This window comes from Mastigoproctus giganteus, chromosome 10, assembly GCF_048544385.1.
Source record: "Mastigoproctus giganteus isolate SK-2022 chromosome 10, ASM4854438v1, whole genome shotgun sequence".
Lineage (NCBI taxonomy): Eukaryota > Metazoa > Arthropoda > Arachnida > Uropygi > Thelyphonidae > Mastigoproctus > Mastigoproctus giganteus.
Genome location: NC_143584.1, coordinates 101119247 through 101145027, shown reverse-complemented (window position 1 = coordinate 101145027; position 25781 = coordinate 101119247). Strand labels below are relative to the sequence as shown.

Sequence of the window (25781 nt, the reverse complement as noted above, 5' to 3'; positions counted from 1 at the left end):
TCCCCCCCCCCCCCCCCGAAATTGTGCATTAGCATCTGGATTTAATCATCCTTTTAGTGAATACTTGTGGCCATTGACGCCCGTAGGAGGGTCTTTGTTTCATTTTGGTTACAGTTATAAAACCAAATCCATTTTCTTAAAAATGGTCAAACTTTACAATAAATAGGGTAGATTTATGAATTGATGTTGGCTCAGGGGAAAACGAAATTTGCTGCGGTAAGCCTTTAGCATGCTGCGGTGGCAATACATAGAATGCTACCACATTCGGTTTTTAGTAACGCCTACTGAGTGACATTCGCTTCTCACCTCAACCGTACCATGTGACCTTCCTGTCAGTCATTATATATGTCCGTTCTCATCTAACTGAACTCCCAGTAGATGGTTTTCAGGGTGGTTGTTTTTTTTTTTGTTTTTTTTTTTATTTCGTTCTTTTAGAACAATTTGTCATCAATCACATAGGCTATATGCTCTTGTTTTTTTTTTTTTTTTTTTTTTTTTTCCTGAAAAGTAACATAGCATACATTAACTGCAAATTTTCTTTCATGTGTGTATATATATATGAATGAAAGTCATACTGTAGTTTTTAGTGTTTTGCACCAACCTTGCGTAGAAATAAAAATAAAAACACCAAGGAAACTGAACTTTTGATAACTGTGTTTATAATAAATTACAATAACCTGTATTTACAATAAATTTAACTTTACAATAAACTATACATATGGATTATTAAAATCTGCTACATTACAATCAATAAAATGCATTAAAATATACTAGATTAAAAGCGATAAAAATCGTAGCTTTCAAAGGCTCCAGCCTTCTTCTTCAGCGGTGTTTTCTTGTTCTGCAGTACATCTTTAAATATCAGTAGGTTAATGGTACTCCTCACGTGTTTTCATTCACACGTGTTCCGTTCTCTTGCGTTGTGGAACCGGAAGTGGCTCGAGCGGAAGTCATACGGAACCGTTCATCCCTTCTGAGGATAGTGGTCTCAAAGATGGGATGAATCCGCGTACCTCTATCTCTATTAATGTTAATTGTAGAACAAATCCGCAAACTCTCGAGCCACTTACGGTCCCAGAACTTATGCGCCCGATCGGTGATGATAGCATCGTCCGGGGAGATCTGGTGTTGCTTCTCCCAAAAATGCTCGGCCACGGCGGACTTGCCATATTCCGCATTTCTTATTGCCTTAGTGTGTTCCCCCAGACGATCTTTAAGACGGCGTTTTGTTTCCCCTACATAACATTCCCCACAATCCGGGCATCTAATGCTATATACGACCCCACTTGTGTTCTCTTTTTGAATGGGGTCTTTAACCCGAGACACGATTGTGTGCAGCCTCCGCCCTGGAAGCTGCACACAACGTGTCTGGTACTTTCTTAGTATTCTAGCTATATGATCAGTCAAACCCGGATAGTAGGGAATGTATGCAGTGGCTATTGGTGTAAAAGGCTCGCCTCTCCTCTGATTTCCTTTAACATATTTCTCTATAATCCTCTGGGGGTAACCACATTTTGCAAGATCCGTCGTGACCCGTTCATACTCTAACTTTCTATCATCGGAGGTACTGCAATGTGATTTTGCTCTATCAACTAAAGTTCTTATCACACTGTTCCTATGATGGTTGGTCTGAGCTGAGCTGTAATACGAATACTGCCCTTTACACATGGACTTCCTATATACCCTAGTCTTTAGCTGTCGATCTTCCCTACAGACCAACACATCTAGGAACGGCAAAACCCCTCCTTCTTCCACCTCCGATGTAAATTGTATGAATGGGGAGAAGTCATTTAAGATGTTCAACACCTGATCTTCACTCCCCTTCCGAATAATTGAAAACGTATCATCCACATACCTTTTCCAGGGGCGCATAGGGAGAATACTAGCATTAAATATTCTGGCCTCGAGCTCCTCCATAGCTAAATTAGCTATAATTGCGCTAATGGGAGAGCCCATGGCTGTACCATTAACCTGCTTATACATAGTATTGTCAAACACCATAGTGGTGCTTGAGAGGCATAACTCTATTCCTTTCTCAATATCCTCCAGCTTTAGCTGCGTTCTAGTATTTAGGGTGGTGTCCCTCTGTAACGTCATGTGTGCACACCACACCCCATGCTCAATCGGAATACATGTAAATAGCGATTTCACGTCGAAAGAGATCATGATTTCATTCTCTTCTATGGGTTGGCTTCTAATAAACTGCACAAATTCTTTACTATCTTTAATACTGTATTCTGAAAGTCACACTAATGGGGATAATAATTTGGCTAAGAAACCAGAAAGTGCATAGGTTGGACTGCCTATAAATGAGACTATGGGTCTAAGTGGAACATCTACTTTGTGAATTTTAGGCAGGCCATAAAATCTTGGCATTTGGCTACCTGTAGCGTGCAACATCCAATATTGTTCCTTAGAAATTTTGTTAGACTTAAGCCAACCCTGCACCATTCTGTTCACTTGCCGTTCCAAACTAAGAAGTGGACTTTTCTGAATAACTTTATAAGTCATCTGATCTTCCAATAAACCCAACGCTTTAATTCTATAAGCTTCCTTATCAAGAACCACAGTTGCTCTGCCCTTGTGCGCGGGTAGGACTATGATGCTATCATCTTGTTTAAGGCTTCTTAGCGCTAATTTTTGCTTCACATTAAGATTGGAGGGGGCATCTTTAGCTTGACTTAGGATCGCTGCTACTTTTACTTGAACTTCATTAGCTGTAGCTTCGGGAAGTTTGTTTATAGCCCTTTCCACGCCCATTGCTACTTCTGCAACGGGTAATCTGGGCGGTACCATGGCAAATTTCGGTCCTAAATTTAGAACCTCCAATTGCTCTTTAGTTAATTGTTTATTGCTCATATTCACCACAAAATCCTTGGTGGTGCTATCACTATTGCCCCTAAGCTTGGTTTGTTCTCTAAGCTTGTCAAACTTCCCCATTTGTCTCCGTCTATAACTGTCCGAAATTTGTTTTGCTTTAGCTGCTACCACACTAACCACTCCTGCTAAGTGTATCGGAGTCAACTTGTCATTTATCTTATCCAAGCACTGCCTTTTACCTCTCCTAATGTGGTATAAATTGTTATGTAATTTTTCGATCCATATATTAAGGATCTTCTTTTGATACCACTTGGTAATGTGTATCGGAGTCAACTTTAGGACCGAAATTTGCCATGGTACCGCCCAGATTACCCGTTGCAGAAGTAGCAATGGGCGTGGAAAGGGCTATAAACAAACTTCCCGAAGCTACAGCTAATGAAGTTCGAGTAAAAGTAGCAGCGATCCTAAGTCAAGCTAAAGATGCCCCCTCCAATCTTAATGTGAAGCAAAAATTAGCGCTAAGAAGCCTTAAACAAGATGATAGCATCGTAGTCCTACCCGCGGACAAGGGCAGAGCAACTGTGGTTCTTGATAAGGAAGCTTATAGAATTAAAGCGTTGGGTTTATTGGAAGATCAGATGACTTATAAAGTTATTCAGAAAAGTCCACTTCTTAGTTTGGAACGGCAAGTGAACAGAATGGTGCAGGGTTGGCTTAAGTCTAACAAAATTTCTAAGGAACAATATTGGATGTTGCACGCTACAGGTAGCCAAATGCCAAGATTTTATGGCCTGCCTAAAATTCACAAAGTAGATGTTCCACTTAGACCCATAGTCTCATTTATAGGCAGTCCAACCTATGCACTTTCTGGTTTCTTAGCCAAATTATTATCCCCATTAGTGTGACTTTCAGAATACAGTATTAAAGATAGTAAAGAATTTGTGCAGTTTATTAGAAGCCAACCCATAGAAGAGAATGAAATCATGATCTCTTTCGACGTGAAATCGCTATTTACATGTATTCCGATTGAGCATGGGGTGTGGTGTGCACACATGACGTTACAGAGGGACACCACCCTAAATACTAGAACGCAGCTAAAGCTGGAGGATATTGAGAAAGGAATAGAGTTATGCCTCTCAAGCACCACTATGGTGTTTGACAATACTATGTATAAGCAGGTTAATGGTACAGCCATGGGCTCTCCCATTAGCGCAATTATAGCTAATTTAGCTATGGAGGAGCTCGAGGCCAGAATATTTAATGCTAGTATTCTCCCTATGCGCCCCTGGAAAAGGTATGTGGATGATACGTTTTCAATTATTCGGAAGGGGAGTGAAGATCAGGTGTTGAACATCTTAAATGACTTCTCCCCATTCATACAATTTACATCGGAGGTGGAAGAAGGAGGGGTTTTGCCGTTCCTAGATGTGTTGGTCTGTAGGGAAGATCGACAGCTAAAGACTAGGGTATATAGGAAGTCCATGTGTAAAGGGCAGTATTCGCATTACAGCTCAGCTCAGACCAACCATCATAGGAACAGTGTGATAAGAACTTTAGTTGATAGAGCAAAATCACATTGCAGTACCTCCGATGATAGAAAGTTAGAGTATGAACGGGTCACGACGGATCTTGCAAAATGTGGTTACCCCCAGAGGATTATAGAGAAATATGTTAAAGGAAATCAGAGGAGAGGCGAGCCTTTTACACCAATAGCCACTGCATACATTCCCTACTATCCGGGTTTGACTGATCATATAGCTAGAATACTAAGAAAGTACCAGACACGTTGTGTGCAGCTTCCAGGGCGGAGGCTGCACACAATCGTGTCTCGGGTTAAAGACCCCATTCAAAAAGAGAACACAAGTGGGGTCGTATATAGCATTAGATGCCCGGATTGTGGGGAATGTTATGTAGGGGAAACAAAACGCCGTCTTAAAGATCGTCTGGGGGAACACACTAAGGCAATAAGAAATGCGGAATATGGCAAGTCCGCCGTGGCCGAGCATTTTTGGGAGAAGCAACACCAGATCTCCCCGGACGATGCTATCATCACCGATCGGGCGCATAAGTTCTGGGACCGTAAGTGGCTCGAGAGTTTGCGGATTTGTTCTACAATTAACATTAATAGAGATAGAGGTACGCGGATTCATCCCATCTTTGAGACCACTATCCTCAGAAGGGATGAACGGTTCCGTATGACTTCCGCTCGAGCCACTTCCGGTTCCACAACGCAAGAGAACGGAACACGTGTGAATGAAAACACGTGAGGAGTACCATTAACCTACTGATATTTAAAGATGTACTGCAGAACAAGAAAACACCGCTGAAGAAGAAGGCTGGAGCCTTTGAAAGCTACGATTTTTATCGCTTTTAATCTAGTATATTTTAATGCATTTTATTGATTGTAATGTAGCAGATTTTAATAATCCATATGTATAGTTTATTGTAAAGTTAAATTTATTGTAAATACAGGTTATTGTAATTTATTATAAACACAGTTATCAAAAGTTCAGTTTCCTTGGTGTTTTTATTTTTATTTCTACGCAAGGTTGGTGCAAAACACTAAAAACTACAGTATGAATATACCCAACCTCAGAGGCCTGTTTGATGAATGAAAGTCGTATATTTCTTCAAAGTGATTGATAGGAAAAGTCACGTGATACTGTTGAGTTGGCAAGCGAACGTCATTGAGTAGGCGGTACTAACAATTCACTATATGGCCAGCACAGCGAAGTTTGCAGTGTATGTATCAGCAAGCGCTGCAGTCCAGTGATTTTTACATTTGTGGAAACAATGTCGAAGAGAAAGTGTTTAAGTATTAAATGATAAAGTAAAGATTCTTCATTATATTGACCAGGGTTTTAAGAAAAAAGATATTGCTGAGAAATATGGCACACCTGCAAGCAGCTTATCTATGATTTTAAAAAATCCAGAATCAGTTTTAAATGCAATTGAAGGAGGAGCAGAAAAGAAGCGAATTAAGTTGTATGTATACGAAGATGTTGATAAAGCTGTTTTAAAATGGGTGCAAATGATACGTGAAAAGAATATACCAATATCTAGCCACCCAGTCCAATAATTAAGCATTCTGTATGTCCCAGGGACTGTGATATTTGCACAGTCCCTGGGACATACAGAATTTAATGTGAGGACTGGGTGGCTAGATAAATTTAAGAAGCACCACAGAATTGTGGAAAAGGTTATTTGTGGAGAAAATGTTAATGTAAGCGAAGAAGATTGCAACAGTTGGAGGAACAATACCTTAAAGAAGATTTTGGAAGAATATGAACCTAAGGATGTTTTTAATGCTGAAGAAATGGGTTTATTCTTTAAATATTTACCGAATAGAACACTTGCTTTTAAGGATGATAAATGTTTTGTTTTGGCGGAAAACAAAGTAAAGAAAGAATCACTGTGCTAGTTGGAGCAAATATGACAGGACTGCAGCTCTTGCTGATACATACACTGCAAACTTCGCTGTGCTGGCCATATAGTGAATTGTTAGTACCGCCTACTCAGTGACGTTCGCTTGCCAACTCAACAGTATCACGTGACTTTTCCTATCAATCACTTTGAAGAAATATACAACTTTCATTCATATATATACACATGAAAGAAAATTTGCAGTTAATGTATGCTATGTTACTTTTCAGGAAAAAAAAAAAACAAAAAAAATCAATGCGTTATCAGAAAATAGAAACTTTGAGGTTACAATTAACCGTAGAGATTGCATCTGTGAATTGGCAAAAGTTTGGACAAATGATGTCACTATTCAAAATTGTTTTTCGAAAGCGGGATTTGCATTGAATACAGAAGTCAACCAACTGGACGAACAAGATGAACTGCCCCTTTCACAACTGAAAAACTTTTGTACGTTATTAGAATTGTCCGGAAACATCGAAAATGAAATAAAACTGGATAGTTATGTTTATGTAGATCAAGATCTGACTACAACAGAACATCCAAGTGAAGATGAAATCCTGCTGAACAGTGTTAAACGCAACCATGATCACTAAGAAATTAACGATGACGCTGAAGACACATCAGAACAACCAGTAGAAAAGCCAACTCGCGAAGAAATGGTTCGTATGGGTCTACAGTTTTGTGAAAATGTTCCTGATAATGTTTTTAATGTTCTGAACAAATGTGATGTTTTCTTTGAGAATCAGACAATTTTTTAATTGTACTGTGCAAACGAAAATTAGATTGTTTTTAATTTGTGATACTTACTGGCGAAAAGTGTGTAAACGTAATTTAAATAAGTGTTTTTGAAATAAAATACATTAAAAATAAATGTAGATTCATTTTCTAATTAAATAACAATTTCTAATAAAGATATTCTCTGTATAAGGAATTTCTCTATAACAAATTTTTTCACTGGATTTATCGAATTCATTATAGGAAAGTTCGACTGTATATACAATTTAAGAGTAAGCCAATAATTGGCATACTCTGACTATTTACAACAGGGTTAGTAAGGATCAACCTGTTATAACAAGCCCTTTGCAAACTAAAAATTTTAAATAACAGCCCAGGACAAAATACAAGGGCATGGAAATAGAACACACAATAATTCTCAATCTCCACTACAAAACACTTGGTAGTACACACTAATTTAACAGCTCAAGACAGAAATAAATTAAGATGAATTAAGATGAACTCAAAATTCTATTAGCCTGCCGAGAACTATCAGATGCCCCTCGGACCGCATGGCAAGTGCACGAGTAAAAGTAGGAGAGGACGGGGTTATGCTTTCTTAGTTACGATAAATCTAAGGCAGTGCATCTAGTGGACATAGGTAGCCAGTGCAATGCTCAGTCAGTTTAGTGTGACATAAGCAGTAGGAAAGCAAAAGTGAGAGTCTGTTTTATAGGTATAATGAACAATGTGTAATGAATGAACTTCACATGTATATAGAGTGAGCCAGTAAACCAGAATGTTTTATAATAGGGGACTTTTTTTTTTTTTTTCATGATGACCACCCCTGTGGGTTGGTCACTTACTCACACATTAGCAAGACTTGTGGATTTTTGATTTTTCTATACCAGCATTGTAGGGGGCACAAGACAAAGCAGTACTAGTGTTCTGATTATTTGCAGATAAAAAGACTGTAGTGTATTGATGTTGAATTTAGTTAAACATGTAACTCAAGATGGCTGAACTTGTCTGAGACAACTTAATTCTCTGCAGTGTGAACAATTGATGAAGTTACCAACATCAAATTCTAAATGTACAGCAGTTGGGTTGCAATCCTTAGAAGTTCTAGGCTTTTTTGCTAATAAGAGATACTGTAAAGGTTTACACCTAAATGGATTTCAAATGAACTGGTGAGACTCGTGAAAGAAAAGAAATACATAAGATGCATATAAATTATCAGGTGATACGGATGCCTACACAGTATATATAAAGTAGTTTGCAATCAAGTCATAAAGGTCTGCCAAGTTAAGACATTACAAGAAGTCTTTGGAAAAGTAAAGCAGTAAAGACTTCTTTACTTTATAAACAGTAGAAGGAAGGAGGGTGAACCATGTTGGCCTTTAGATATGAATGGTTTTACTATTGATGATCCTACTCAAGTTGCTGACATACTGAAATTCGATTTTGCATCTGCAAGTCAAATTCTAACAGGAGCTGAGTAATTTTTTTTTTTTTTTTTTTCATAAGAGAAAAGTGGAAGAGAAATTGTTGAAGCTTCAATTAAAATAGCACCTGTGATGTGTGGGATCTATCCAATTATATTAAAGGACAGAGTGAACTAAGTAAACAATCCCATAGCCATGATTATGAAGGCATCCTTGGATTTAGCAAAGTCAGTATGACTGGAGATGTACAAATGTATCCACTATTCACAAAGGGGGGAGGGGATCACAGGGTTACATAAGTAATTACACTTAGCTTGACATTCTGTTCCAAGGAAAATAATGGCATCTCTGGTTAAAGAAATAATGCAGGACCATCTAAAGAGGAAGGCAGTTAAACTTCAATCGCATCATGGATTTGTTAAGGGGCAATATTCTCTGACCAATATGATTGAATACTATGACACAGTAACAAAGGAATTAGATGCAAAAAATATTTTGTCATCATAAACTTACATTTGAGAAAAGCTTTTTATCTATATATGTTTGACTTTACATGACAGATCGTTGCCTTGTCATTCCCATTTTCTAAAGTCGCTGGACTCTGGCATCTTCAGCTTTCAAATTTCTTTCTCATAGCTGATATTGCACCCTCCTTCCATCATTTTCTAGGGTGTCCTTCTCTTCATTCATGCATAGATGTCCAAACCACCTCAGCCTCCTATTTTCAATTCATTCTATAATATTTTCATCTGCATGTAAATGCCTTTTAATTTCCTTGTTCGTAACCCTCTCGGGTTGGAAATTCTAGCACTTCAATGAAGGTAGTCCATCTATAGGGCCCCTAAGCTTCTTTTTGTCACTCTTTCAGTGTCCACACTTCACATCCGTAACGAAGTATCAGTTCCGCTAATGACTATCCGATATGTTTTTTGTTCAAATACACATAGTTATAGTTATTACCCAGTTTATTAACAAAACAAATTATAATAAAATATAATAAGATAAAACCAGTAGCTTTCGGGACGCGTGTCCCTTTGTCAACTGACAAGTTAATACAAATTTTGAATACAATACAACGAGCAAAGTGACACGTTAATCATGCGTCATTGTTGTTGCACAGACGTGTGCTGCTCTACACCACTGATCATCCAGCAATAAAACGGTAGTTTCCAGAATGGGATGTAGACGCATGCCTTTCTGGCGATTTAATGCCTTAGAATTGTTTATTATGTTGAGTGTTTTTTGTTCTAAGGGAGATATTGTTGTCCCACCAGATGGTATTGAGGGCACAAATAATCTTCCTACTTTGATGAATTTGTGTGCTAGCTTCCTCTTTCCCCAGTCCTTAGTTATACATCCAAGAAACTTGAAGTCTACAGGTTTTAGATGTAGATGTGTATAACTTCCAATTAGATTAGCATTAGTAGAGGCATTTGATGCAAGAAAGCAAGCTTATGCAGCATCAGCAAAAAAAATAAATAAATAAAAAATAAAAAATAACCACTTCCACTTCACCCCTCTGTTCGTTCGAAATAACTGTCCAGCTGAGCCTTAAACTTATTTAGGCTATCAACTTCCACAAGGGATGGAAGTCTATTCCACCAACCAACCACCCGATGGCTAAAGGCAAATTTCCTCACGTCTATCCTACATCTGTCTTTTCTCAATTTGAATTTATGCCCTCTCAGGTGATAATTCTGAGCAAGAGGAAGGATCCCATCAGGATTGAGCATGCTCAAACCATTCGGGCGCCTCCGTAGCCAGGTGGGAAGGAGCAGCAGTGCGTAGCACATGCTTCTTGATTAGACCGGGGTTCGAGCCCGTCACCACCAAATATGGAGTATGCGGAAAGGTCAAGGAATGACCACCGCATATCCCGGAGCAATATGGCCTTAGTTGCTAATGCTCCTAAAAACCAAATAACAAACAAATAACTAACAAACAAACAGCTCAAACCATTCAAGGCTTTATACACCTCTATCAGATCACCTCACTGGTGCCTAGTCTCCAGACACTGTAATTTGCAAAGCTTAAGCCTTTCTTCGTAAAAGCACCCCTTTGTTCCATTCACTAATCTTGTTGCCCTTCTCTGTACTCGTTCCACCATCTCTACATCCTTCTTGAAATGAGGCCTCCAGACCTGTATACAGTACTCTAGGTGTGGTCTGACCATTGCCTTACACAAGGGAATAATCACCTCCTTATACCTGCTAGAAAAATTCTTATATATCATCAACAATACACCATGAGCTACTCTTGCAGCCCATCTGCACTGCTCTGAAAACTTCATATCTGCCTGCACAACCACCCCCAGGTCCCTTTCATTCTCTACCACTGTCAGTGTAGTACCACAGAGTTGATACATTGCTCTGGGTTTGCTGTTTCCCATATGCAGTACTTTACATTTATCAATGTTAAACTTCATTTGCCACCTCTCAGCCCATCTGCTCAACCTTTTCAGATCCTGTTGCAGTAGCGTAGTGTCCTCGACAACCCTGCCAACCTTCGTATCGTCTGCAAACTTGGACATTAAGCTTGATATACCATCATCAATATCATTTATAAATACAGAAAACAATAATGGACCCAATACTGAACCCTGAGGGATTCCACTAATAACATTAGTCCACGATGAGCAGTGTCCATTGATTACCACTCTGTCTTCTCCCCCTCAACCACCCCTTTATCCATAGCAGCAATTTGCCTCCAATGCCACACTGCTCCAATTTGTGCAGCAGTCTTCCATGTGCAACAGTATCAAAAGCCTTTCTAAGATCCAAGTATATAATATCAAAGTTATTCCCTGCATCCAGTTCTTTTGTGACTGCATCATAGTATCCAATCAAATTGGTCAGGCAAGACTTCCCCCTTAACAAAACCATGCTGTGTCTGAGCTATGACTGAAGTCTTGTCTAGATGATCCTGCAGTGCTTCTTTAACCAGTGCCTCCATTAATTTTACAGGAACATGTTAAACTAACAGGTCTGTAATTACTTGTCACCCTTTGATCCTCCTTTGTGAATTGGGGTCACATTTGCACATCTCCAGTCAATGGGTACTTCCCCTGAGTCCAAGGAAGCTCTCATAATTATGGCTAAGGGTTTGCTTACTTCCTTTGCTGCCTCCTTTAATATAACTGGATAGATCCCATCCACCACAGGTGCCTTTCTTGTATTTATCTTCAACAGTTTCTCCTCCACTTTATTCTCAGTTATTACAAGATTCTGTAGCTTACTGCCAGATTCATTAATTGAAGTATTGAACTTACGTTTCTGTTGGGCACAATAACGATCTGATTCTCTGACGGCCTGGTAACATAAAGTATTGATTACCTTGGTGTAAATAGGATCGGGAATCAGTGCCTTAAGGTCGGCTAGTAGGGCTGCTTTCTCGCTGAAGTACGCTGTATGTCATGATGGAGGCAGCCGATCCATATGCGCAGAGTTCTGAAGCCGAAGTTCCGACAGGCACGTCCCATACGCTCATTAGGAAACGGTTGTTTGTAGCGAAACCCTTTCGGTATAATCCTGTTAGCTTTGCATCTATGTGCAAACCTCAGGTGTTGTCTGCTACGGGCTATGAAGATAAAATCTTTCTGGAGTCTCACGACCATATCGTATGTTGGTTGGCCAACATACGATATGGTCGTATACAATATACGATAATTAATGAATCCCATCAATTTCGTCGCCAGCGTAACGCCCCTCTCACAAATTGCACGGATTTCGTATTGAACCTAAGCAGCAAGCAGTTATCTGCAGAACAAATAAACTTATTGACCCTTGGCATGACATTTGCCGTTCTTCCAAAGCACCTGCCGATCACCGACATCGCCTTGGGTGTGGAAGCAAGCTTATCACACCTCCCAGAAGATGTAGCCAACACAATCCGCTTAAAGACTGCAGCAGTTCTACACCATGCTCGCCCTGTCTCTTCAAACCTCAGCCGTATACAGATTTCTACCCTCAAGGCACTGAAACAGGATTCGTCCATCGTCATTCTACCGGCGGACAAAGGCCGTCGTACTGTTGTAATGAACCACACTGATTACATGGCGAAAGCCTTACTGCTCTTACGAGACACTACCGTCTACAAACCCTTAACCGTCAACCCCAACAGGGCTTTGGAACGATGGGAGTCAGAGGTGAATATCCTCATCAACACTTGGCTGAAACAAGAGAAAATCACACAGTCAACCCGTAATCACCTCCGTGCCTCCGGGTGTCAGATCCCACAGTTTTACGGCCTGCCGAAGGTGCACAAAGAAGACACACCACTAAGATCTATTGTATCCTGCTGTGGATCACCGACTTACGAGCTGTCTAAATTTGTCTCGAGACTTCTTTCTCCTCTAGTTGGCAAGACCACCTACACCGTCTCCAACAGTGTTGAGTTCATAGAAAGGATCCGCACTATATCCATCTCGCAAGATCAAGTCATGGCATCGTTCGATGTCATATCACTCTTTACCTCCATCCCAGTGGAACTTGCCATCTCTTGTGCAAAACAACTCTTGGACAATGATGGAACCCTTAGCGACAGAACTAGACTGATGCCTGATGACATTTCCGCCGCCCTCAGACTGTGCTTAACAGGGGGTGCAATCATGTTTAATGACTCAATCTACCAGCAGATACATGGCACAGCCATGGGTTCCCCTGTCAGCTCGGTCACAGCAAACATCGTGATGGAGGAGTTAGAGGGACGTGCGTTTACACACGCACCAGATCACATTGTCTTTTGGTGTTGCTATTTAGACGATGTGTTCGTAGTCATCCCTAGAGACTCAGGTCAGCGACTCCTAACCCACCTCAACTCACTATCGCCTTTCATAAAATTCACGATTGAGCTGGAGTCGAACAACTCTATACCATACCTAGATACACTTGTCCGGCGCGAAGACACATGCTTGAAGACGACAGTTTATCGTAAGCCTATGTGTGCTGGCCAATTTACCAACTTCCGGTCAGCACACGCACGGGGCCACCTCTTCTCCACTGCCCGAACCTTGCTAACTCGCGCCTGGACACACTCCAGCTCGGCAGATGAAAGACGCAAAGAGGTCACCAGAGTCAAAGTAGACCTTACGAGGTGTGGCTACCCTATCGACTTCCTTGACGGGTGTGATCTACAAGCGCGCGACAACGTGACGACCAACGGCAGCGCCAACAGTGACGAGTCATCCACGAGGGCATTCATCCCATACTACCCCAACCTGTCACAACAGATCGGTAGAATCCTAAAATCACATGGGATAAAGTGCATCCAACTCCCAGGCAAGAAACTGCATTCTCTCATTTCCAACATAAAAGCACCTGTCCCCACCCTTCTACAGAGCGGTTTGGTCTATCGCATCTCTTGCCGTGACTGCACGAGCTGCTACTTTGGAGAGACTGGACGTCGACTCGAGAAACGCCTCTCAGAACATAAAAGGGCGATCCGTTTGGCAGATGTGGAACACTCAGCTATCGCCGAGCATGTCTGGACAACCCACCACGACATCGACCCACACCGCGATGTCGTGGTTGTGGACAGGTCCCACCATTACCTAAGGCGTACCTGGTTGGAATCGTTAAATATAAAATGCTCGGATACCTCTATGAACAGGAACAGTGGTTGTCAAGTTAATCCCATCACAGAGTCAGTAATTCTATCCATAGGCAAACACTGGCCACGTCACCACCATACGTCACAGCCACAAACATCAACAAACAATTAACCACGCGCCTCACGCACCATCCTGGCAGTGCATCTCTCTTCCAACTGCCATTCAAGTATTTTAATCCGATGAAGGCTGCCACCCAGCCGAAAGCTTATTTATGTATTGTAGTTTAATGCTCTGTGCAACAAAATAAAATTTTTTCGCATTACTTTGTTCTTTGTTAATCTTGTCTTTTTTCTCCTCTCATAATTTTAACTGAGGCACCTTAGAGTACCATTTGGACATAGTGCAGTTCACATTTAGGCCTCTATAGTTCCCAGGATTTTTCCCTTTTTCTTTATAAATGGATGATATGCTTTTTGATGTTAGCTTTTTATATCTTGCATATAAAAGATTGTAAACAAATTGGAGGAGTGTGGCATTAAGTTACTGCCACAATCTTCTACCACTCATCTACTTGTGGATGGGTGGTAGAAGATAGTGGTTTTCAGTGGGCACTACTCTTCTTGGAAAAATGTTATTAGCCAGGGTTCCATCATGGTTGGGCCCATTGATGTCTTCTGTATTTATTAATTATAAATATAAAAAACATCATATAAACCTGGCTTAATGTCTAAGTTTGCATATGATATAAAGATTGTCAGGGTGATTAACAGTAATATGATCTAGGCAGATGGACTGAGAAGTGGAAACTGAAGTTTAATACTGAAAAATGAAATGTAATTGATATGGGAAGCATTAATCCTAGATTAATGTAACAACTGTGCGATATTATATGCAGGGTAATGTAGGATGAAAAACATCTGGAGGTAATCGTGCCATGTCTTTTCTTAGAGATGATGCAGAGAGGCTGCCATCAACTCATGGACTACAGAGGGTTGATTCAGCCTTGATAACGATTTTGACATTAATCCTGCTAATGATGTACGGCAGCAATGCAATCTTTTTTTCGTACAGGCGCAGTCCCAAACCTTATGAACAGTTGCATCGTTGTAGAAGTTGTTTTAATGTCGACATGCCTCTGAAATTGGACCCATGGTTGGAAGGTTACATAATAGCGCTTTCCGAAGAAGGGTACAGTTATGCGAAAATTGATAGGTGCAAAGTTGAAAAATTTTAGTGTATCGAAGTTTGGTATCCATAAGGTTTTGAATGGCAAAGGAAAATTCCACGAAGCTGCTGCAAGTGGGCAAAAAACACCGAAGAAACTGCAACCTGCCTCCTAGTCAAACAAGGTAGGTGGCACGAAAAGTGCAGTTGCTCGTTGTCGGTGAAAATTCAAAAACCCAAAGAGCTATAGCGTCACTGGTGGGAATTTCCCAGTCAACCATTTGTGACATAATCAATGAAAATTTGAAACTAGAGAAGAAGCACAAGGCCCACATACACCACCTAGGAGCAAGGCACATTGCAGAGTTGTGGGTCAATGCTCGAAAACTACTAAAAATATCTGGCAGCTGAAAGGTGGAAATTCATAGCAACATTGGACGAAGTGGGTATACCACTCAGATTGCAATGAAATTTGGCCAATTTATTACCGTCTACAGAATGACAAGGCCTTTCCAACATGGGTGCATCAGTGCAAGGAAAGTTTTGGCCAAGGTTTTATGATTGTAGCCGGGTTTTGTTATAACGGCAAATTTGAGTTGCATAGAGTTGCTAAAAAATGTGAAAGTCAACTCAGTGTATTACCGGACTGAAGTTCTATAGCCGTTGTTTGAACGTGAAATACCTACATTGTGCGGTTCTGATGCTGAAAAGGTCTGGGTGCACCAGAATAAGACGTCCAGCTGCACTTCATGTTCCATTCGTGCTTCTTTGCAGAGAATGGAAGTGGCAACAGGTATTCATTTGATCACATTTCAAGATATACCTGTTAAATCACCTGACGGCACACCCATGGGTTTTTGTGCATTTGGACTTTTGAAAAGAGCTCTTGGAGAAACCGCCACCTCCAAAACCATTGAAGGTTTGTGGAAAGCGTGCCAGGAGGAATGGGACAAGTTCAACTTGGCAGTTTTGCAGAGTGCTTTGCTTCAATGGAAGTTATGATGCCGTGTGACAGTCCATGAGCAGGGAAAACAAATAGAACACAACCGGTGGTGGCAGCACGGAATTTCGTAGTTTTAAAGGACTGTCAAAATCGTCATCAAAAGGCTGAATCAACCCTCCATATTGTCAGTGATAATATAGAAATTTTGTCAGCAGAGATAAGGTGATTATCCCATCATATATACATCTGATGATGTATTTTACCATTCCTATACTTAAATATGGATACAAAAATTTATTCAGTCAGCAACCTGACGTCGTAATGTTTTGCAAGTTAGTATAGCTAAATAAAACTTCAGTGTCAGTTGTGACTTACTCTCTGCTTGTATAAGTAATATTATGTACTAACTGAAAGTTTTGTATTACTTTAATTTTAAATTAATTAAAAATGTAATTCTGAAAGTAACTCTGGTTTCTTTTAATGGTAAGGCTTATTTAGAGCTGCTGTACCAAGTGGTGCTTCAACAGGAATTTATGAAGCATTAGAAATGAGAGATGAAGATAAAGGTGCATATCATGGTAAAGGTGTAAAGAAAGCCATAGATAATGTCAACCAAGTTATTGCCCCTGCACTTGTGCAAAAGGTAGGATTTATCTTATTGCTTTTTCATTTTAAAATCTTAATCCCATCTATTACAATCCTGTAATTTACTTTGTTTATTTTCTTTGTTTCTAAACAAAGAAAATAGATCAAAGAGCCAGCATTGACTCTACTACTACGAAATTGTGTACTTATCAATAATGTTAGTAATTGTGTTGATAAGGATAACTGTCTGTTATTTAAGTTATATTATCATCACAACTTATTAAAGAAAGTGGTTATTTCAAGGATTGATATTAATTAAAAGTTTTGTGAGTGTATATATTAATGACTCATTTTCTTGGGATAATGTTGCCCTCTTCGTTGGATGCTAATATGACCAATCTACAGAAGTTCAAGTCTAATGTCAGCAAATCTTCTTTCATCCTCGCAACCTCCAACCCATGCACGGTACTAAGTACTTAGAGGTTATAATACCTCTTGTGTTTGGGGTTTTTATGGAAAAAAAAGGAAATTTAGTACAGTGTCATATGGTGCAAGAAAGCTAACTTTTGCTGCAGCCAGCAAAATAACTAAACTTGCCACCCTCCTCATGCAGGTACCTATCCAGATAATCATTGAATATCCCCAACCATCCATGGAGGCATATTCTGGTAATCAACAACTCACTAGGCTGAAAACTTGCTGCAATCTCCTAATTTGAATTTATAGCCCCTAGTTCTAGAATCCATAGCAGTGAAAATTTCACTTTCATTTTGCTTTCTCCTATCAGATTCTTATACATTGTGGTGTATTGGTGCCCAATTACCAAGCTCTAACTCACATATTTACAGCCTTTCCTCCGCGGGCACCATTTTCCTATCACACTAGGTACCTTGCCAGCCTTTGAACCCTTTCACAAAGTTTGGTATTTTTCAGTCACAGTCTGCATACTTGAACATGTACTATGTCTTCAGTTGCCTTGTACAATATGATTGACTTCCATATTTCTCTAGTCAAATGATTTAATAATAAATCATTGATACCATGGGCCACTTCTTTGCATTCCTTGGCAAACTGTGTGTGCACATGTGCATACTCACAGATTCCTTTCTTCTTCCTCCACCATTTTTAGTTCAATCCCACTAGGTGATTTGGGGGGGGGGTTGTTATTCCCTGACTGCAAGACCATTCATTTTGTTACATTAAAAGATAGCTGCCACTTTTCTGAACATCCCAGAAATATATCTAAATGAACATGATGATTAACATTTGTCTGGCAGCGATCATTAGCTACTCTACAGATGTTTACATCTGAAAATCTTTATATTGTGCCCTGTGTCCATTCTTCAATGTCATTAAAAAAAACTCAGAAACATCGGTCTCAGTACTGATCTTTGGGAATGCCAACGTCTAAAGAATAGTGATTAATCATAACCTTCTGCCTTTAGCCATCCATGTGAAGATTTTTCCTTTGATCCAAACTTGCTGCAGCTTATACAGTAACCTCTACTTGGGGAATTGAAGAAGTGCTTTGTTGAAATCTAAGTAAGCAATGTCAGTTATTTCCTACAAGCTCATGAGTGACTCAAAATAACTAAGGTTGATGAACATAATTTTCCCTTTATGCAATCGTGCTGTTTCCTTCAGAATTAATATTCTTATCTGATATATGAACCTGTACTGCGCTCATTATCATTGCTTCATGACATGATTTTCCCTACTACCAGAGTCAAACTGACCAGTCAGTAGTTATTTGTTTCACTCTACATTTGTTTCAGTCCAGGTGAATTTCTTCTGAGTCCAGTAATGACCTCATAATTAACATTAATTTAAGGGTTCTGTTCTACTTTTGCCACCTTCCTCAATTGCTGGGTATATACCATCAACCTCAGAAGCCTTTGCTTGCTTGCCTTTAGGCTCAAAAGTTTTTCTAATAAGCTTCGGAAATTTCAATATCTCTAATTTCTTATTATTGAGCTTTACTCACACAGCTTCTTCCCACTAAGAAGGGGCTTTCATAGTACTTCTATTCATGAACAGTATCAGCTTGATTATCTAAGACTTTCCCAAACCTGTTACACATGAGTAAAATGATTTTTTTTCTCTTCTATGTGAAAATTCGCCTATGTGAAATTTATTGTCCTCCTTCTTTGTTCACATAGCCAGAAATTTCTCATCTGCCTTTGCCATCCTAACCTTGTTATATAGAAGTAAAGAACAAAATTGCATATCAACTTGTATCTGTTATAGATTTCAGTAGTTTTTTATTGCTCTATATCTTTCCCTTTCTATCTTTTTCTGCTCTGTTAGACTAGCCAGATATGAACTATTAAAATATATATTGTTGTTTTATGTCATGAAGGTACTTATGATTTACCCCATATAATCTTCTGATATATAATAATGTTTTAATTTAATGAAATTTAAAGGTTACACCACATGGCAAATTGCTTAAATTAGTCTGGCACAACAGTAAACATAACTTTGATGCAAAAACCCTTAAATTTCAAAGAACTAATTGTTAAACATTTGTCACCTTGTGCATTGATTTCAATATTAAAAACTTAATTTCTTAATTGTTTTTTCCCTCTCTCTCTCTCTCTCTCTCTCTCTCTCTCTCTCTCTCTCTGCACAATAACTTTGGCAATTATTAATTCTATCGAAATATTAAGAATTTGTTAGGCGATTTTCTTTGGAATATAAGTAAAAGTTCTTTACTTTAATCTGCAAAGAAACCTCATAGTGTATCTGTAAGTTTTGGATCTTAATTGGTGGTCTAATTTAAAGTATTTTCCAACCAGAGCAGTGAAATGATTCCTTAGCAAGATATTACTTAATTTGCTTATTAAATTCCCAAAGGTTAAAGATTGTTTTACTTTCATTATTTTATTGCATTGAAGATTTGCTTAGTATTCTGTTATCATTTGTGATACCAGGAAAATTGATTTATTACCATCAATAGTAATTGTTGCTTACTAAACAGTGTAGCGTAATTTGTGTTCTTCAAAATTAGTGCGTAGAAATGTGTTGTCTTGATCTCATTGGAAAAGAAGCAGTTTGTTGTGTGGTTTCTTGGCAAACACTGTGACAGTGTTGAGAACTAGTTATCCCTGGAAAGGCTGAGGAATAGAACGATAATAATGTAATTGGCTGTAAGTGATAATCAAGCTCAAATTTAGCTTGACTTTGTTGCCAATTTTTAATCAGCTTTCATATAATCAACAATAATTGTTAGCATGTTGTACAACAACTTAATAGCATAAAATGTCAGAGTAGTTATTCCAGTTTAATCACTTTGTAAGGGTCCTGAGTGCCAAGTGTCATACAACTTTCTGAGTGATTAATAGAGCATTTACTCAGAGCCACAGTTCTTCAATTTGAAAAGTTTTTTTTTTTTTACATTCTCTTTAATCAATGATAAGCTTAGTCATACAAATTGTAAGCAAATTTCAGGAAGGAAAACCACTTTTTTTTTCCTTTTCTTTTTCCCCCCCTTTGAACTAACACTAACTTTTATGCTGCTTGGTCACTCTAGCAGCACTGCTCCTATCTCCCCTTGGCAGGGCCGGTAACCAGGGAGAAGTCCACTCTTCCAGCTAAAAAGATCAAATATGATTAACTTGTTTTCACACGAGTTCAAGGGTAGAGACAAATGACTTTTCTCAACCAAAGAGATTGAAAACAACCCCTCGAGAGGAGATACCAGCTTTCCTCATCTTGTATTCTCTTTCAGACCAGCATCTGAGTAAATTATCATCCTTGTGCAAAAATGCATGGAGACTGCTGCAGGTTCAACTAAATCAGTGAGGCAGCTCCATTCAGGTGATGTTTTGCTAGACTACCCACCTTGGCATTCTGCAAAGCTATTAAAGCTCACAACCTTTGGAGGACACCCAATAAAAGTTAATCTCCATGCCACCCTGAACTCCTCTAAAGGAGTAATAACAGAGTGGGATTTATTAACTGTATCAGAGGAGAAAATTGTTCAAAAGTTAAGCGAACAAAAGTTATCCAAGCAAGGAGAATCGTGACTCGAAGGTGGTAATCTTGTTCTAACAAGGAGCATGATTCTCACTAAAGATCTCCTAATTTAAGAACATCTGTAAACACCTTTTAATAACTAGCGAATTGGATTTTTTACTAGTAGCACATTTTTAATGCAGTTATTTTTTTTAAAAAAAAAAGTGTGCTAATAAAATAATTAACCATTTTCTAATGAATTGCAATTTGAGGGTTTTCCTTTTATTCCAGAATTTTGATGCCACTAAGCAAGCTGAAATTGACCAATTTATGCTAGATATGGATGGAACAGAAAATAAATGTAGGTAGCTTAGTTTATATATTTATATGTTTCTAAATTAACATTGAATCATTATATTGTATATTACTTCAGTATATCCTTGTTAATCCTCTATCTTATTATTAGAAATAGTGTTTTTTTTTTTTTTAACTCTACTATTCCAAACTATCTTTATAGGATTTTTTGTTTTAGTATGGGCTTATTTGCAGTATGCCTAAAACAAAATTCACAGCCTGACAACTTGTTAACAGCTTGCCTAATTTGAAAAAGTTGTTGTAACCCTGCAGGCAGACATCATTATGAAAAAATTTGTTAGTGTGTCGCATTCATCTAGCTGTCATCCTTTAAGGGCACAAAAGGTGATGTTGTATACATTTGTACTAATGATATCAGAAGTAGGACTTCTGACAATTTACTCAATTGCAGGTCAATGTTTGACAAAAGTTGCAATTTAGGGTAGGATTGAAACTGGAAGTTTCTGCAATTCAGCCTAGAGACGATACAGGGGGGGTGGAGATCATGAAAGCTTTGTCATTCAGTTCGGCCCTGTGGAGACTTTGCTAGGCTTGTGGGATAGTATTTTTCTCAGTATGGTCTGTACTTAATATTTGCTGATGCTGTTTGAGGCAGTGTTAGGTAAGCTGGAAAATTTTTGCCAGTTAGGGGGGGGGTGGAATACACACAAAATTTAATAGCAGCCAGTCAGATGCACGATTCTTGCTCTGCTTCTGTTGGTACATCAGCAACCTGGAAAGGAAAGTGTTAAGGATTTCAATGGCTGATGTGGGTCCTCATGAACAAGCAAATAAATGGGCTGTGTCAGTTACTAAGAATAAAAAAAAAATGTATATGTGCATGTGTGTAGCACATGCACAAAGCATAGTAAATAAATTTGAAGTGCTAGTTAAGTCATCAAATGCAGACATGGTGTTACTCATATGTAAGGAATTTAGAAATTGAATAATGGGAAATGCAAGGTGTGCAGAAGGGTAGATGAGTGCTGCTCCTAGTTAAGAAGCAGCACATAAAATCTAAGGCAATGCATCCATTGTAGGTGACCAATATAACATTCAGTCAATTCAGTGTGATGAACAGCTGTATAAACAGAGTGGGCTGGTAAATCAATTTTTTGTAATGGGAGATTTTAACTTGTTTCTGGGTTTAATTAGATGAATGTTTTCTACACTAGCATGTTAGAGAGGCAACAAGAGAATGGTAATACTGTTGAACTGATTATCAACAGCAACTCTTCATGCAATAAGATATGCACATAATAGAACCACTAGGTAGCAGTTATCACACTGATGTGAAATTTACTTAAAGATGTAACTAACTACTGTTTGCATGTGACAGTAGTTACTTAGAGATGTAACTACTGTCACATGCAAACAAGAATTTTCTTTAGTCAGGGTGACTAAAGAAAATTCTTTGCATTGGTCTCACAGTTTTTAACATCTGTTCAGTGTGATCAGCTGTTGTTACCAATAGTGAATTCTAAATGGGAAACAATTTAGGGTAGTAATTGTAGAAGGTACTGTGCTTTTTATACTGACTAACATTGTTCTAAGCTTAGAACTAAATGAATGCCGTGTGGACTGATAAGACTTATGGAACTGAAGAAAAATACAGATGTATAGAAATTATCAGGGTGATACCGAAATTTACAGTAGATATAGACTGGTCTGCAGTCAGATCACAAAGGAGGATAGAGAAGCTAAGGCATATTACAAGAGGTCTCTGGCAATGAATGCAATGAAAAGTATAAAATACATCTTTATTTACATAAACACTAGGAGTGAGAGGATGGGTGGTATCTTGGTCTGCTAGGTATCAGTAGATACTTTACATCTACATTCACATGTGAGGAATTGTTTAGGGATGCGAATTTCTGATAATGGAGAGGGAAATGGAAAAGATTTTTGAGGCTAAACATTAAAAAAACACCTGTAGTGAATGGGATCTATCCATTTACATTAAGGGAGGCAGCAAAAGAGGTAATCAAACCCTTGATCATAATTATGAAAGCTTCCTACGGACTGGAATAATGGAGACACTGTTCAAAGAAGTTATGGAAAATCATCTACACGGAAATCCAGTTATACTAAAGCGAGGGTGCTGACTCTCTTTAAAAATTACAGCTGTGAATTACAGGCTCCAAAATCCGATAAGAGTTTGCCATTTTATTTACCTAATTGTTATTTTATATTGAACTTTATGAGTAGCCATATAGTTCTAGATACGCTGGTTATTTTTAATTTAGATAAGAGTTTTTGTAGATTACTACTTAATATACGTAAAACCGTTGTTTCGTTCGAATCTTGCAGCCATTGTTTTTGTATAGAGTGGTAGGGAATTCAAATTTTTAATTGTCGTAACTAGGTAGCTCTAACGTAAAATTATATAGTGTAATTCGCATCCCTGCATTAAGGATTCTGTAGTATTGACAATTAATTAATTAAATTTATTGATCTTATTAATTTAAAATATCATGCCCGAGACTAGAGCAGAAAAGCAACTGGCACAAAGTGGCAGGAGTGCTGTGGCTCAGGGGAGAACTGAGGGGGGGGGGCGATTCTCCAACTTATCACAGCCTAAAAAAATGTGCAACTTGTGAAATGTTTGCCGAACTCTCTGGAACGGAACATGATCTAGCCAAGGATCTCTGTGTGTGCCAGGTGCAGAGAGTGTCTAGAAGTTAGGCATCAGCTCAGCGTTCTGATGGGTGTCTATGAGAACTTGGTGTAGGGTAGATGCCCCAAAGAAATTAATGAGGGGTCCCCGTCAAGCTCTCAGCTGCCCAACTTAACGCCAGAGCTCACTCGTGGGCATCAGGCAACACAGCGGCAATCTCCAAGGCAGAATGCGATGGTCCCACAGGAGTTAGTTATTGTCGGTGACTCTATTGTCAGGGAGACTGGGAATATATTGTAAAAAGGATAGATGAAAGAGAACTGGAGTATGTCTGCCAGGGGCAAAGGTTGATGACGTAAAGCATATATTATCTTTTAAGGGCACAAAGGGTGATATTGTTGTACACGTTGGCACCAATGACATTAAGAGTAGGAGGTCTGCAGATTTACTTAACAAGTACAGGTCAATGTTGCAAAAAAGTCGTGAATTAGGGTTAAATTTCAGTGTCTACAATTCCGCCCAGACACGATAGGGGGAAGGAGTACACGATGAGAGCCTTGTCAATCAATTCAGCCCTGGAGGAAATCTGCAAGGCTCAAGAGGTAAAATTTTTTTTTTTCAGCCTGGTCTATGCTTGTTAACAGGAGAGACTGCTTCTACAGGGATGGGATACACTTTAAATAGAAAGGGTGCAAGAATATTTGCTGATGCTATCGAGGCAGTGTTAGGTGGGTCGGAAAACTGCTAGCTTGGAGGGGGGGGGTCACAGACTAGGTTAAAAGTAGCTGCATGCAGAAGTGTAGGTGATTCTTGCTACTTCTATTAGAATAAGCAGCAGCCTGGAGCAAGGGGTGTTGGGGGTTTCAGGGACTGATGGCAGTCATCGTGAAACAGGTGGGTATATGGGATGTGTTAGCGTAACTAATAATAAGAATAGGTGCATGTATACTTGCATGTACACCAATGCTAGGAATATAGTAAATAAATTTGATGAATTTGAAGTGCTGGTCAAGATACCAAAGGCGGATATCGTTGGGATATCAGAGACATGGTGTCACACAGATATAAGGAATGCAGAACTGGAATTTGGGGAGTACAATGTGTACAGAAAGGATAGACAGGATAGGAAGGGAGGAAGTATTATGCTTTTAATTAAGAGAAACATAAAATCAAAAGAAGTGCATCCAGTTGATATAGATGAACAGTGCACTGTTGAGTCAGTTTGGTGTGACATAAACACTGCGAAAGCAAAAATAAGAGTAGGAGTGTGTTATAGGCCTAATAAATCGAATGAGTACAATGAACAATTGTACAGAGAAATAGTGGGCTAGTAAATCAGGATGTCTTATAATGGGGAATTTTAACTTCCCAGATATAGACTGGAACTTATGGGTTGGTCACTCGCACACTAGTAAGACTTTTGTGGATTTATTGGATGATTGTTTTCTGCAGCAGCATGTTCGAGAGGCAACCAAAGAGGGTAATACTCTTGATCTGGTTATCAGCAATGATCATTCATGTATTAAGAATTTGCAGATAAAGGAACCATTAGGTGGCAGTGATCACTGTGTACTGATGTGGGATTTACTTAAAGATATAATTACCATCAGGGGTAAAGGAAGGGGTTTTTGCTTCCATAAAGGTGACTACAATAGTCTCAGACAGATTTTAAATTCTGCACAGTGGAACCAACTGATGATGTTACCAACAGCAAATTCTAAGTGGGAAGCATTCAAGGAATTAATAGTGGAAGCTACTAAATGTTTCATACCTATTAAGAAATATTGTTCAAGGTTTAGACCTAAATAGTTGTCAAATGAATTAATGAGACTCATGGCAGAGAAGAAAAATGCATGGAATGCATATAAATTATCAGGCGACACAAAGCCTATGATATATATAAGCTAGTCTTTAATCAAGTCACAAAGGAGGTTAGGCAGGCAAAGGCAGATTACGAGAAATCTTTGGCAAAATGATGCTATGAAAAACAGCAAGGATTTCTTTGCTTATATAAACTCTAAAAGGAAGGGGATGAATCTGATTGGTCCACTTGATATCGGTGGTTCGACTGTTGATGATCCTTCTCTGAGAGCAAACAAACTGAATGAGTGTTTTGCATCTACATTCACACATGAGGAGTTAAGGTTTGAAAATTCCACAAGGTTATCAAATTGTAACAGGGTGCTTAATGATTTTGTAATAACTGAGAAC

General features: G+C 38.9%; 1 protein-coding gene across 1 annotated transcript in view; it reads left to right on the top strand.

Annotated features, from left to right (window-relative positions):
* Eno (alpha-enolase) overlaps nucleotides 1–25781 on the top strand; it is a 115145-nt gene that overhangs the window by 40024 nt on the left and 49340 nt on the right. The window contains exons 3-4 of the mRNA XM_090383451.1: nucleotides 16546–16700; nucleotides 20891–20960. Of these exons, the coding sequence (XP_090239577.1) occupies nucleotides 16546–16700; nucleotides 20891–20960 (225 nt within the window). The remainder of the gene's footprint in view (nucleotides 1–16545; nucleotides 16701–20890; nucleotides 20961–25781) is intronic.